This window comes from Marmota marmota, unplaced genomic scaffold (assembly GCF_001458135.2).
Source record: "Marmota marmota marmota unplaced genomic scaffold, marMar, whole genome shotgun sequence".
In the NCBI taxonomy this organism is placed as follows: Eukaryota; Metazoa; Chordata; class Mammalia; order Rodentia; family Sciuridae; genus Marmota; species Marmota marmota.
Window position 1 is genome coordinate 11,130,728 of NW_025999853.1, and position 13,999 is coordinate 11,144,726.

General features: G+C 33.6%; 1 protein-coding gene across 4 annotated transcripts in view; it reads right to left on the reverse strand.

The window, feature by feature from the left end:
* The window catches only part of Scyl2 (SCY1 like pseudokinase 2), a 63,104-nt gene that overhangs the window by 20,965 nt on the left and 28,140 nt on the right, over positions 1-13,999 (reverse strand). For 3 of the 4 annotated variants that reach the window (XM_048803288.1, XM_048803269.1, XM_048803278.1), the window contains exons 5-11: positions 9,853-10,002; positions 8,383-8,604; positions 7,863-7,979; positions 7,159-7,284; positions 6,233-6,409; positions 4,099-4,110; positions 3,867-3,989 (exon numbers count right to left, since the gene is read on the reverse strand). In XM_048803288.1, the coding sequence (XP_048659245.1) occupies positions 3,867-3,989; positions 4,099-4,110; positions 6,233-6,409; positions 7,159-7,284; positions 7,863-7,979; positions 8,383-8,604; positions 9,853-10,002 (927 nt within the window). The remainder of the gene's footprint in view (positions 1-3,866; positions 3,990-4,098; positions 4,111-6,232; positions 6,410-7,158; positions 7,285-7,862; positions 7,980-8,382; positions 8,605-9,852; positions 10,003-13,999) is intronic. The other variant, XM_015482883.2, reaches the window with a different exon arrangement.

Genomic DNA, 13,999 nt, shown 5'->3' on the forward strand with positions numbered 1-13,999 from the left:
GCTACAGGTAAGAATGAAGAGTAAGTGGGAATGCAAATTAGTAGAGGCATTATGGCAAACAGCATAGAGGCAAGACACTAGAAATTTATGGCAAACAGCATAGAGGCAAGACACTAGAAATAGAACTAAATTATAATCCACCAATCCTTCTACTGGGTGTATGTCCAAAAGGAACTGGAAGCAATACCTTGAAGAGATACTGAATTTACATGTTCATTGCAGCACTATTCACAAAAGTTAAGAAATTAAAATAACTGAGGTATACATCAATGTATAAATGAAGAAAATATGGTGTGTATATATATATATATATAAAATACTCAATGGATTATTATTATTCAACCATAAAAAAGAACAAAATTCTGTTATTTGCAGCAACATGAATGAAACTTAAAAGCATCATGTTAAGGAAATAAGTCAGGGACTAAAACAAATACCACATATTCTCAATTACATGTGGAAGATAAAAAGTTGATCTCAGAAATAAATAACAGAATAGTGGTTATCAGAGCCTGGGAAGCATAAGAGGGAGAAAGACAGGATGGTTAATGGGTACAGGGGCACACAAAGCTAGATAGAAGGAACAGCTTGCAATGTTCTATAGCACAGTGGAATAACTTGGTTGACAACAATAAATATTTCAAAAACACTAGTAAAGAGGATCTGGAATATTTTTAACATGAAGAAATGATAAACGTCTAAGGTGGCACATATTACCCTGATCTATCTTTACACATTGTATACATGGATGGAAATATCACACTGTACAATTACTGTGTCAATTAAAAACAAAAAATATATAAAAGATAAAATTTCTTAAAAATACAAGCTACATTTAACGGACAACGTTCCACAAACAAGAGAAGAGAAAGGGCAAGGATTAGCAAGCAGTCAAAAACCTGCTCCTGATACCAGAGCCTCCTTAGGGAAGGTCAGCCTTTAAGACGAGAACAGACAAAGAGAGACAAAGACAGACTTTCAGCCAAGGACCCCTAATACTTGTATTATTACAAAGCAGTTTGAAAGTACTCAATGCTATATAATTGAACTCAGGGGAAAAGGTTATAAACAGGCAAAGTTAAATTATGTCTAAATCACTAGGCTAAGGGAGAAAGGAGCTCTTTCAGGATGAATAACAGGAGAATGAAAGAAACAAAACCTTAAGGAAATCTAATCAGCAAATTCTCAGGAACTTTGAGACTTCTTATTTTATGTCTTCTCTATAATTGGTGGTGAGGCGATGAACACATCTTCTGTAATTGATTTAAAAGGTAAATAATTTTTAAACTTTGTCAGATGTATTTTTATGCTTCTATTTAAGGTCCCTATCCTTTGTAAACCATCTGCTACATTTCCAAGTGTGCTTCAGAACCACCTCTAACCTCTTAAATATTTATAATCAAACTTTATTTTTAAAACTTCTACTTAGAAATGAATTTCAGAAGTTATATTCCAGACTTCTCCTTGCCTGAAACATGAGAAAAAGATTCATGTTTCTTGCTTTCTCTAGAACTCTCTCAATTATTTAGATACAATTTATCAAATTCAGGCATATTGAAACTAGTTAATTAGACTGGTGACTAAAATTTATATTGAGTGATTATCAGAAATGCTGGTTTTTAAAATTAAGCAAAGTCGCACTACTGGACTTAACTATGTATTAACTATTTTAATTAAATACTGGCTGATACTTGTTGGTTTGATTATGAAGAAAAATGGCCCTTTATCCTCAACCTTCTTCCCTCCTCCTTAATTTCTTTAAATATAAAACCAGCTTGACTGAACTGGGCTTTCAATAACATTTCAGGAGGCTATAATTATGGCCCCTTTAAAAAGAGCTGAAAAACAGAGGTAAGCACATCTTCCCCACTCAACCTAAGATCTAATTATAAGGGGAGAGAAAAAAATCTGACAACAATCTCCTCACACCCTTGGATAAAATCACAAAGGTTGAAATAAGTTTAAAAAGTGACCTGAAATATGTGGTACTAGGTGCATAAGAAGGAAAAAAAATTAATAACTTTCATAAAATTAAATTCCAGAGTTTTTTTGTCAGAATTTCTTTTCTGGAAAAAAGACTTTTTAAAAAAAGACCATAACCTTTCAAACATGAACCCATTTCTGCAGTGAGATGTTCTTAACATAAGTAGACATTTTCCAAGATGAAAAAATTAAATTACACTTTTGAGAGGGGAATTTACTGGGGACTGAGTCCAGGGGCACTATCCACTGAGCTACATTTCCAGCCCTTATTTATTTTGAGACCAGGTCTCACTAAATTGTTTAGGGCCTCACTAATTTGATGAGGCTGGCCTCGGACTTGCAATCCTCCTGTTTTAGCCTCTCAAGTCAATGGGATTACAGATGTGTGCCACTGCACCTGGCTAAATTATACTTTTAATAGAAATCCAGAATGTTTTTCCAGATAGAGAGCCAAAAAAACCAAATTTTAATAGCAAAAACTACAGAATTAACAGTTTAACAAAGTATTTGTTTTAAGATCGCCTTTGTAAGACAAAATGAGACAAGCAGGGACTCCATGGAAAAACAGGACCTCTTAACAATAAAGGACGGAAAATATCTCACAAAAGAATGAGACAGACAACCAAGCCAGCTCTCAGTATTATGGGGTTAACAGACATACCAGAAAACTGGGAGTTAACAGTGGACCAATCTTCAAGGGTATAAAATTAAGATAATACACCCAAAGACAGGAGGTTGGGAAATCAGCTCAGCCTTCTAAAACTATGTGGTCATCAGAAACATCAAGAAACCAGAGCAAGACAAGACAATTTCACTAAAATCAAACCCACTGAGACAGGACAATAGTTTTCCCTGTTCTATAAACATGAGAGACTTTCTCAGAGAAAAAGGAGCAAATTCCACATGGTAAGAGGCGAATGCATATATAGAAAGAATAGTCACTAAAGTAATCTGAAGTTATCTTTACTTTATTAGCATAGTAAAAAGCACACAAGGTGGAAATTCAGCTTATAATGAAACATGCAATGCATAAAGAAGCATGATGCAGAGAACAGGTGCAAAACACTTTTGTCCTTTGAGTTAGTTTGGGATTTCTGTTCCTACATGCTGCCTTCCTTGTGCTCAAACATAATAAAGAGTCTTGTTTCTGTCCTAGTTGTGTCTTTATATTAAAGACATCTTCTGATAGAGAACACAGGAAGCCACAGAGTTAGTGACAAAAGCGTTACTGACTACACATGCATTAAGAATGGTCACACTGGGGCTGGGGTTGTGGCTCAGTGGTATCACTCCTGCCTCACACTCATGAAGCCCTGGGTTCAATCCTCAGCACTACATAAAAATAAATAAATAAAAATTAAAGATATTGTGTCCATCTACAACTAAAAAATATTTTTAAAAAAGAGTGGTCACACTAAATTACTGTGCTTATCTATCTCCTTGCAATACAAATTAACTTCACTGAAAGAGGAACAGCATTACTAAACAAAAATTTGAGTTATCAAGCATAAAAGAAAATTATGAGCATGGAAAATACTTAATGCTTTCATAAGAAAGTCACATAAACCTTTTTAAAATCTTCATTGATAATTATCCATTCAGAAAGAAGTATACAATAATTCAAACCATAGTAAATCCAACTTTGTTCCACAATATTACATTTCTGATAAATATGGTCTAGCTCATGAAACAGGCATTTCTCAACTGATTCTTTAGTTATAAACAGATACATTTTAATAATAGTACATCAATAATATAATTCAATAAATATATTTACTACTGAGCTTCATATGAAATGTTATGACTTAAACCTAAAATGTACTTGACTTCTTTTTTCTGCTTTAAGAATCAAAATCATCATTATAGAAAAGCAAGCTTTGTACCTGGATCTGAATAGAAGGAGCTTCTAGTGCTCTATAAACCATCGGTAAAACACTGTTCTTTATTTCGTCAGGAGGAGTTTTGGTTAGTAGCAAATCCATTTTTTGTAGGAAAATTAACAAAATCTGTTTAGAAAAAGGGGAAAACGTATTAATGTCTAGAATCTTTAAGAGATTAGATTTATACCAAAATTTAACATTTTTCGAAAGAATAAGTTTATACTTTGACACTCACCATGTTGCTAGCCTGAAGGCATGAAAGACAAAAATAGAAATAAAGTCTCTTACATTGCTAAGAGCATAATATTTAAGCATCTTTTCTCGGTTTAATTATTTAAATAAAGACTAATTTCATAACTCTCACACACGTACAATAATGTATAATTAACCAATATCTGAAAAGCTACTGGGTAAAAAAATAAAAGCCTGAGGGCAACAAAGTCGGATGTCCCACAATACATTCCATCTCTGGCTTCCATGAAGTTCAAGGGAAAAAGAGAAGGTACAGACATAAAAAGGTCTGTAAGGAAAACTTCTAGAAAGAAATTAAGTGTCCCTGATACTGTTTTCCCCACCACCTGGCTGCCTCCACATATCTAAATAATAAGAAACAAATTACCCCTTCTATTCATGCAGAATACTTAACTTGCCAACACTTAGCTAAAAAGTTTCAGGAGGAATCTTTTTTTTTTTTAAAAGAGAGAGAGAGAGGAAATTTTTTAACATTTATTTTTTTTTAGTTTTCGGCAGACACAACATCGTTGTTTGTATGTGGTGCTGAGGATCAAACCCGGACCGCACGCATGCCAGGCGAGCGCGCTACCGCTTGAGCCACATCCCCAGCCCTCAGGAGGAATTTTTAACTGAGCAGGTAAAGGGGAAAAAATACCAAACAATAGGCGCAAATAAAAATTCAGATTGTTGGAGCTGGGGTTGTGGCTCAGTGGTACAGCACTTGCCTAGCATGTGTGAGGCCTTCAGTACCACATAAAAATAAATTAATAAAATAAGGCTATTAAAAAATTAAATAAAAATTCACATTGTTTCTTAGGATACTATTTTGACTGATACATAGCTTAGGGAACATGTGGCTACACCAATTTTCTTCCTAACACTTTGAGCACTGGTGGGGAGCCTTGCTGCAAAGGTTACAGACTAGGACCCTCCCTATTCTTTCTCCTTCCTTAGTCCCTAAGAACCTGGCCATAGACTGCCTCTTTTCAAGGGAAGGATTAGAGTTACAAAACCATTACATCAAATAGTTGATAGCTGACTAATAAACTATTGCCATATAGTGACAGAAACACACAATAATATATGCCACAAAAGCTCATTTCAGGGCTGGGTTTGTGGCTCAGTGGTAGAGTGCTTGCCTAACACATGTGAGGCACTGGATTCGATTCTCAGCACCACATAAAAAATAAGCAAATAGGGGCTGGCGATGTGGCTCAAGCGATAGCGTGCTCGCCTGGCATGCATGCGGCCTGGGTTCGATCCTCAGCACCACATACAAACAAAGATGTTGTGTCTGCCGAAAACTAAAAAATAAATATTGAAATTCTATCTCTCTCTCTTAAAAAAAATAAAATAAAATAAAGGTATTGTGTCCATCTATAAGAAAAATATTTTTTTCAAAAAAGCTCATTTCATCTCAACAACTCCTTTCACTTTAGAAATGAGGAAATAGAAGCTTTAAGATGGTAATGTTAAACCTAGTCATACTTCCAGTAAAAAGATTTTAAAAGTCCTAATTCAAATCCAGGTATGTGACCCCACTGCTCTTAAATCCAGATGACCTTTAATCTGATAAATACATATTTTACAGAATCCACATGAGAAATTAACTTTTTTTCACTTAATAATATATATATATATATATATATATTATTACACACACACACATTTCACTTAATAATATATATATATATATATTTATATTATACACACACACACACACATTACTTCCATGGTGCTCTAAGCATTTCACTCTTCTAATGAAAGTATTAGCAAAAAATAAAGAAAGAAAACAACTGGCACCAACTAAAAACCAGAATAACAAAATAAACAAAATTAATATTTCTTTTCCCAAACCTATAACTTTCAATAAAGTTAACTGGGAACAAAATAACACATGAAAAATTTCACTGCACTGAGACAGTAACTTGTGGAGCGCTGTAGACAAATACCTGCAAAGTTTAATTATAATTTTAGGAATAGTTCACATATGCAAAGTAGCTTCTGACTAATGAAAAAGCAAGATCGGATACTTACCTCAATTTTTAAAAAGTCACATAGTCACTTCTTTTGTTTTCAGTGGTAGTCATTATCATGAATAACAGATAAATATGAAAAAAATACCCAAAACATACCTGGATTGGCTCCTGTTGTTTAAATACAGGACCAAGTTCAGGTAGAATTAATTTGACATATTCTTCTTTGGTGCATTCCTCAGCAATCAGCAAAACATTGGGCAAAACAAAAGGTACCATATCAGGATTTACAAATTCTGAAGTCAAACAAGGCAAAATTCTCTGCACAATGACACGCTGAAAGGCAAAGATGTTTTTATAAAACCAAATTTATTTCAGGCCTTTCATATTAACACTGAAATAGATCAGACAAATAAAATAAGTTGGGGATGTCATGGGTAAAAAGGGATATATTAAGGAAATCTTCCTTAGTTTTCACTAACACTTCCCATCTTAATTCCTTCATTACTATGATTCATACGATACAACTTAAACACTACCCTGCATTGATTGCTGTTTCATGCATGTTAACCCTACATTTACTATAATACCTTGAGAGCAGGGACAATATTTTATGCTACCTCTTTCTCTTTAAGTAAATGGTTAGACAAATAACAGGTAACCAATAGCTATTCCATAAATCAAACACTGGAAATATTTTTACAATTAGGAATTACTAGTTTTACAATCTGTGGCTTTATCATTCACCATTACTTTACTACTTTACACCTATGATTAAGTATGTCAGAGAAAGAGTTTTGAAGGAATCAAAAAGTTAGCATCAATACAAAAGCATCTACTTAACTACTGGTAAAGCAGTGATTTCCACAATGAAGTTTACAGGCTTCTGACATTTAATGTCCAACTTTTTAAATCCCAATAATTTTTGGACCATAACTTCTTTCTGGCTTCAATCTGTAACTTTATATAATTATTTATGTACCTAAAGCAAAAGTTTTATTATTTCTTTCAAAGAGTTATTATAGTAAGTGAAGTAAACTTTGAATTAAAAAATCCTGGCTATTATAAATGAATCAACAACAAACCTTGGGCAACTTTGGTAGAACCTTTGGCAGTCCTTTGAAAAATTGTGATTTCTGAAGATTATCTCTTTGGAATAAGGTATCAAAATATTGAAGTGTTACTGCACCAACATCATCAAAGAAGGGAATCTAAATATATGGAAATAAATTATTTTGATAAATATTAAGTTGAAAGTACTTTTCATATCTGAAATTACCACATATGGTAAAAATATGTTCAGAAACACAAGATGCTAAAGAGCACTTAATTCTAATTGTAAAAATCAGAATAAGAAAATAAATTATTTTTCAAGTTCAAATCTTCAGAATTAGTACCTCTGAATTGGCTAGGCAACAACCCTTTTATACACATAAACCTCTAAAATATTGAAAGATTAAGTAAAATATCTTGAAGGCATAAACAGCACTAGTTATTTATTAAAATCCATTCTTACATGAGCCAAACAGAGGGCTAGACTTCTTCTGGGAGCAGAATGCCGGCATACCTAATTGTGATTATTAGGACTCTGTTTATTTGAAATATTACTTTTCTATCACAGAATTTATGTACATAAATTATTTATCTGTTTTAAAAGAGGTTGAATATTCAACATAATCAAAAAGACAGATATCATCTAGGGACCGAATCTTGATTTAGGAAAAAGTAATCTATTTTAACTTTTCATTTTTTTGTCCGTCCACTAATGCAGAAATCTGTGTGTACTCACCTTTGTCATTTGATCTGCATCTGGTCTTACAGTTGGAGTGACATTTAACAATAGTTTCACGTGTTCACGGACTTCTTCAGGTATATTTGTAAGTGAGCTAGATCCTAAACGACTCAACTATTCAAGAGTGATAACAGTAAAAATTGAGTGCAAAATATTCAAAAAATATGCATTTATATTGACAGTCTTTTTAGAAAGATTTTTAAATTTCACTGTTTTTAGATTAAACAAAACACTAACTTCACTGTTAAAACACTTATCTTTAATACCTGAAATTGTTTCCGTTCCTAAAATAAAAGCCTAGTGTTTTAGACCATATTTCAATATTTACGCTGGTAAATGCAAGATTAAAGCTGTAATAACAAACTTTAATTAGTCTTCATTATTTATAGAAATCACTTTTATTATACTGATTTTATGATAATATAAAATGAAGCACTCTTAAGAATTTTGGCTACACTTTAGGAAAAAGAAAGAAACAGTTAATTATTAATGAAAGCAAATATCAATAGGCAAATACCTGATCCAACTGCCTACTAAAACTTTTATAAATATCTTGCTTGTTGACTTCAAATATAGGTTTCCCTTTGTTAAATACGGCATACATAACAGTTCCTAAAGAATACATATCGCTGGCTGTTTCACAGCTCACAGAAAGTATGTACTCAGGAGCCAAATATTCAGGATTTGGAAGACACAATGATGGTAAATTTGGGTCCCATTCTTTACAAGGAAACTTAGGCTGTAGTAAGACAGAAAAGAGATGACATCAATTAAATATTTCTAATGAAAGTAAAGCATTATCAAGCAATGTATCTTTAAATTTGTACTAAGTCATGTAAGTAAAAATGCCATTATCAGGGCCGGGGTTGTGGCTCCATGGTAGAGCACTTGCCTACCATGTGTGAGGCACTGGATTCAATCCTCAGCACCACATAAAAATAAATAAAATACAATACAATAAAATAAAAAATGTTATTATCATCTTCAATTGTAAAATTCCCAAATCCCCAAATATGGAAAGTATATGAAACAAAATGAGAGATCAGAATTCTCAAAAACTCTTGTGATTATTGTGAATTCTCTTCCAGAAAACAAATTATCAATACAAGGTGCAGTATAAACATGCAAAGGTTCATACTTTTTTGGAAGCACAAAGACTAAGTTCAAATTCTGACTCTACCACTTAAAATCCATCTAAACTTAGGCATGTTAGTTTATTCTATGAGCCTAACTTACTCATTTATATTGTATCTATACCTCTCTGAGGAGCTGTGAGGATTAAATAAGTAAACACATGAAAAGTGTTTAGAAAATGCTTCAATAAAGGTTATTGTTATCATCATTATTGCTGTCATTATGCTACACAAAGAAAATTCCATGATCCAATGAGATAATATGTTAATGTATTTGGCATTCTGAGTGGGGAAAAAAACTATTTAACCAAATAATTCTAAATTTATTTAACTGTGGCATCCTTTTCTCAAGTAACATTAACGTGTAGGGAGTTAATGAGCTGAAGCATATTTTTAGATGCAATGAACACTAGAAATTTTCTATATCTCTTTGCTTCTGCTAGAGTTGTGGCTTAGCGGTAGAGCGCTTGCCTAGTGCATGTGGGCCCTGGGTTCAATCCTCAGTACCACATAAAAATAAATAAATAAAACAAAGGTATTGTGTCTAACTACAACTAAAAAAAATAAATATTTTTTAAAAATGTAAATTAAAAAAAAAACTATTGTAGGGCTGGGGCTGTAGCTCACTGGTAAAACGCTTGCCTTGCATGTATGAGGCATTGGGTTTGATCCTCAGCACCACAAAAAAATAAAGTATTCACCTACAACTAAAACAAAAAGAAAAAAAAATTTGTACCACATAGCCTACATGTACCCTTTAACAGAGGTTACACTAAATTCTCTAGTCCATTCTAGATATAATCACAAATTTCCAAGGCTTTAAAAAACTCAAAGACTAATAAAACTTTCATTACCTCTTGTTCAGAAGGATTGGTCGAAGACACACAAAAATCAAAACCCATTATTTTCCAGGCTCCACTTTTATTCAAAATTATATTTTCAGGAGTAACATTTCCATGAACCATTTTTACACTGCTATGCAAAAATGATAAACCTTCAGAAACCTATAAATGAAAAAAAATTTTCTATTACATAAAGCTCTATTTATAACAATACAATGTGTCATAAAAATCATAATTATTAGCTGGGCATAGTGTACATACCTGTAATTCCATCTACTTGGGAGACTGAGGGAGCTTGAGGCAAGGATGGGCAACCTAGTGAGATGCTCTCTCAAAATTTAAAAGGGGTGGGAATATAGCCCAGATGTTCAAGGACCTGAGTTCAATTCACAGTATAACACCCCCCCCCAAAAAAAAATCATAATTACTGCTGGTTCTTCTAATAAAAACAGTTTTTAATGACACCTAGCAATCAAATCTCATCATAAATGCAAAAGTTTAGATATTTTCAGCTGGCAGGACAATCTAAGCATTAGTTGGTGGAAAAATCTAACTATAAAACCAAAGTACAACTATCTATTAATTTCCTTTATACATGCACATAAACAGAAGAAAAAAACACCTTTTCCTATCCAAATTCATTCAGTTCCAGAGTTCAAAAAGTGAGGGAATTTTTGATTGAGTTACAGATAGTGAGTATTAAGACTTAGTTACGTTTTTCTGAACAGTATTGTGCTATTCTCAACTATTCAGATGATATTCATTTATTCTCACATTGGATTAATATTTGGTTAATTTTTTTATATCTATACCTGATATTATCACAAAATCTGAAACAAAACGAAAGACTAGTTTTCTGTCTCCAGAAGAAGTAGATTTGGGCAAGAAGTAGATTTTGACTTCAAGGATAACACTGTCCCTGGTTTTCCTCAAACTCCACTGAGCACTGCTTTTCAGTCTATTCTGCTGTTTCCTCCTTACTTTCCAAATGTCCTGACACAATGTTTGGACCTCTGCAATTTGCCATCTACTCTCACTTTCCTGATGTTCCCAATGCTTTAATTATCACCTATGGGCTGAGGTTGTGGCTCAGTGGTAGAGCACTCGCCTAGCACGTGCAAGGCCCTGGGTTCGATCCTCAGCACCACATAAAAATAAATAAATAAAGGTATTGTGAAAAAAAAATTATCACCTATATGCTGACTATTCTCAATGTCTCCAGACTGAGCCTTTGTCCTAAAATTCAGACTGATTATCTGACTACTTTCATGACTTTTCTCCCCTTGAATTTTATAAGTATCTCAATCTCAGAGGAATCCAAATCAAGTTTCTCTCATGATTTCAAATTCTTTCTTCCTGTAGTATTTCTGGTATCCATTAATAATCACTTCACTTTTCTGGTTGTTTGGACAAAAAAACCTAAGTTATCCTGTACTACATTATTTTTCTTATATAGCAAATCCTGCTACCTCCACTGTCATAATATACCACCTACCTACCCTGCTCTGGACCATCATTATCTCTGACTGGAATTGTTCTAATAGCCACCAACCTTATCTCTTTGCTTCTGCTCTTGCCCTTCTACACACTTTAATCCTCAATACAGTAACTAGAGTAATCTATTAAATATAACCCAGATCGTGCCACTTTTCCTGCTCAAACCATTTAAAGGCTTCCCCTTTCAGAGTAAAGGCTTCCCCTTTCAGAGTAAAGTATTCATCTAGTGTAAAAGACCTACCCACCCCACCCAACCCGCACCATAGCTCTCTGATCTTATCTCCTACAACTGGTCTTGTGGTTTACTCCTCTCTAGTGCTATAGGTATTTCACTATTCCTTGGACATTTTCACTATTCCTTGGTTCATGCATGATCCTGTCTCAGAGACTTTATACTTGAAGTTCTTTCTACCTGAAGCATTCTTTCCCCCCAAGTTACCTATATGGCTTCTTTGACTTTTTTTAGTTTTTTCTCAAATGCCCCCTTTTCAGTGGGATGTTATTCTAACTATCCCATTCAAAAGTACATCCCTTTTCTCTCTCATCCAAATATTCCTCTTTTCCCTTCCCTCCTTTTTTTCTTAACATCATTTCATCAAAATCCAATTTACTATCTTCCCACATGATAATATGTTTCCAAATGAGAAAGATTTTTTGATTTGTTCACCCCTATGCCTTTAGCACCCAGAACTATGCTAACCATATAGCTGTCCAACTTGAGAATTAATTCTCTTTAAAAATCCCCACTTACAGTTATCAACATGAAGACAAGTCAACACTTAAGAGTGTAAAGAGGGCTGGGGTTGTGGCTCAGTGGCAGAGCACTTACCTCACACATGTGAGGCAATGGGTTCGATCCTAAACACCACACAAAAAATAAATAAACAAAATAAAGATACTGTGTCCATGTTAAAAAAAAAAAAAAAAAGAGTGCAAAGAGCACAATTTTAGAAGATATCTGGGTTTGTGTCCCTACTTCCTTACTTACCACCTATGAAACTTTGAGCAGGTTACTCAATTTATATAGATCTCTGTGGATTACTTCAAATTGTGAAATATAAATTTTTTTAATAAGATTCCACACTACTTCTAATCCCTATATGTCTAGTCAGCCATCAGGACCTATTCTACCTCTGCCTAACTGCACTCTGTACCTCTAGTCCTTCCTCTGATTTCTGCTGAAATCATTTTTTTTTTAATCTTTTTGTTTGTTTGTTTGTTTTTGTGGCACTAGGGATTGAACCCAGGGCTTTGTGCACACAAGGCAAGCACTATACCAACTGAGCTATATCCCCAGCCCCTCCTTCCTCTGATTTCTGAGCAGGACTTTTATTTAAAAACTGTCATTAATTGGCCTAGGGAAGCAGCTCCATGATAGTGTGCTTGCCTAACATATATGAGGCCCTGGGTTCAATCTAGCTCTGGCAAAACAAAACTATCACTAATTATTTCCTATATTAAATACTATATAAACATTTAGAAATTCACACATTTGATCCTGACATCAAACTCTATGTTGTAGGGATTATTTCCCATATGCTTTCCCTATCCCAAAATTCTGGTCTTGTAGACTGATAGCTCTAAAATACATTTCAGACCATGTCATTTGGCTTGCTTACAATTTTTCATTATTTCCCATCACCAGTAAGACATGTTTCTATCTTTCCAATTTCACTTTTCACCACTCTTAAATACAACCTGCTACTTCTAATTGCCTAAATACTACTAAGTGAATAATACAATAAGCAAAGATTAAGAGGTTTAATAGTATTTTCCAAATAAAAGGATGTTCTTCATTTACAACACATTTGAACTCATGAAGTTCATTTAAAATTTACATTTTCAGGCAGGTGGGGTGGAGCACACCTGTTAACTCAGAAGGCTGAGGCAGGATGATTGCAAGTTCGAGGCTAGCCTCACCAACTTAGCAAGATCCTGAGCAACTTAGCAAAACCCTGTCTCAAACTAAAAAAATAAAAGGTAGGGGATGGCGATGTGGGAATGTAGTTAAGTACTACAGTACCCCTTAGTTCAATCTCTAGTATTAAAAAAAATTCACATTTTCAAAAATATATATTCCCCAAGTATAAATTTCAAGATATAAAAAGTTTATCAAATTTAGAAAAGATTCCCTATTTTTATAAGGAAAAATAAATTCTTTGCTTATTGTACATTTCAGGCACAGATTTGGCAGACGTTTTTATTTAATAATCTCAGGAATCTTTAGAACAATTTTAGGATTGAGAAAAAAGATCAGATGGTTACTATAATACACAAATCAATGAAATAGAATCAGATTGCCCAGAAATAAACCTTTGTATATGTGGTCAAATGACTTTTGACAAGGATACTAAAACCACTGAATGGGAAAGGAACAGAATTCAACAAATGGTACTATGAAAACAGAACCACCTACAAAAAAATGAAGGTGGACCTTTACTTTACACCATAAATAAAAATTAAGTCATGGCCAGATGATGTGTAATTTAGGGTAGTGTGTAATACTTAGCATGTACAAGACCCTGCATTCAATCCCCAACACTAAAAACAAAAAACAAAAACTCAAAAGGATCACACACCTAACCTAAATCCTAATACTATAACACTCTTAAAAGAAAAATACAGGGAAGCTTCATGACATTGGATTTGGCAATAATTTATT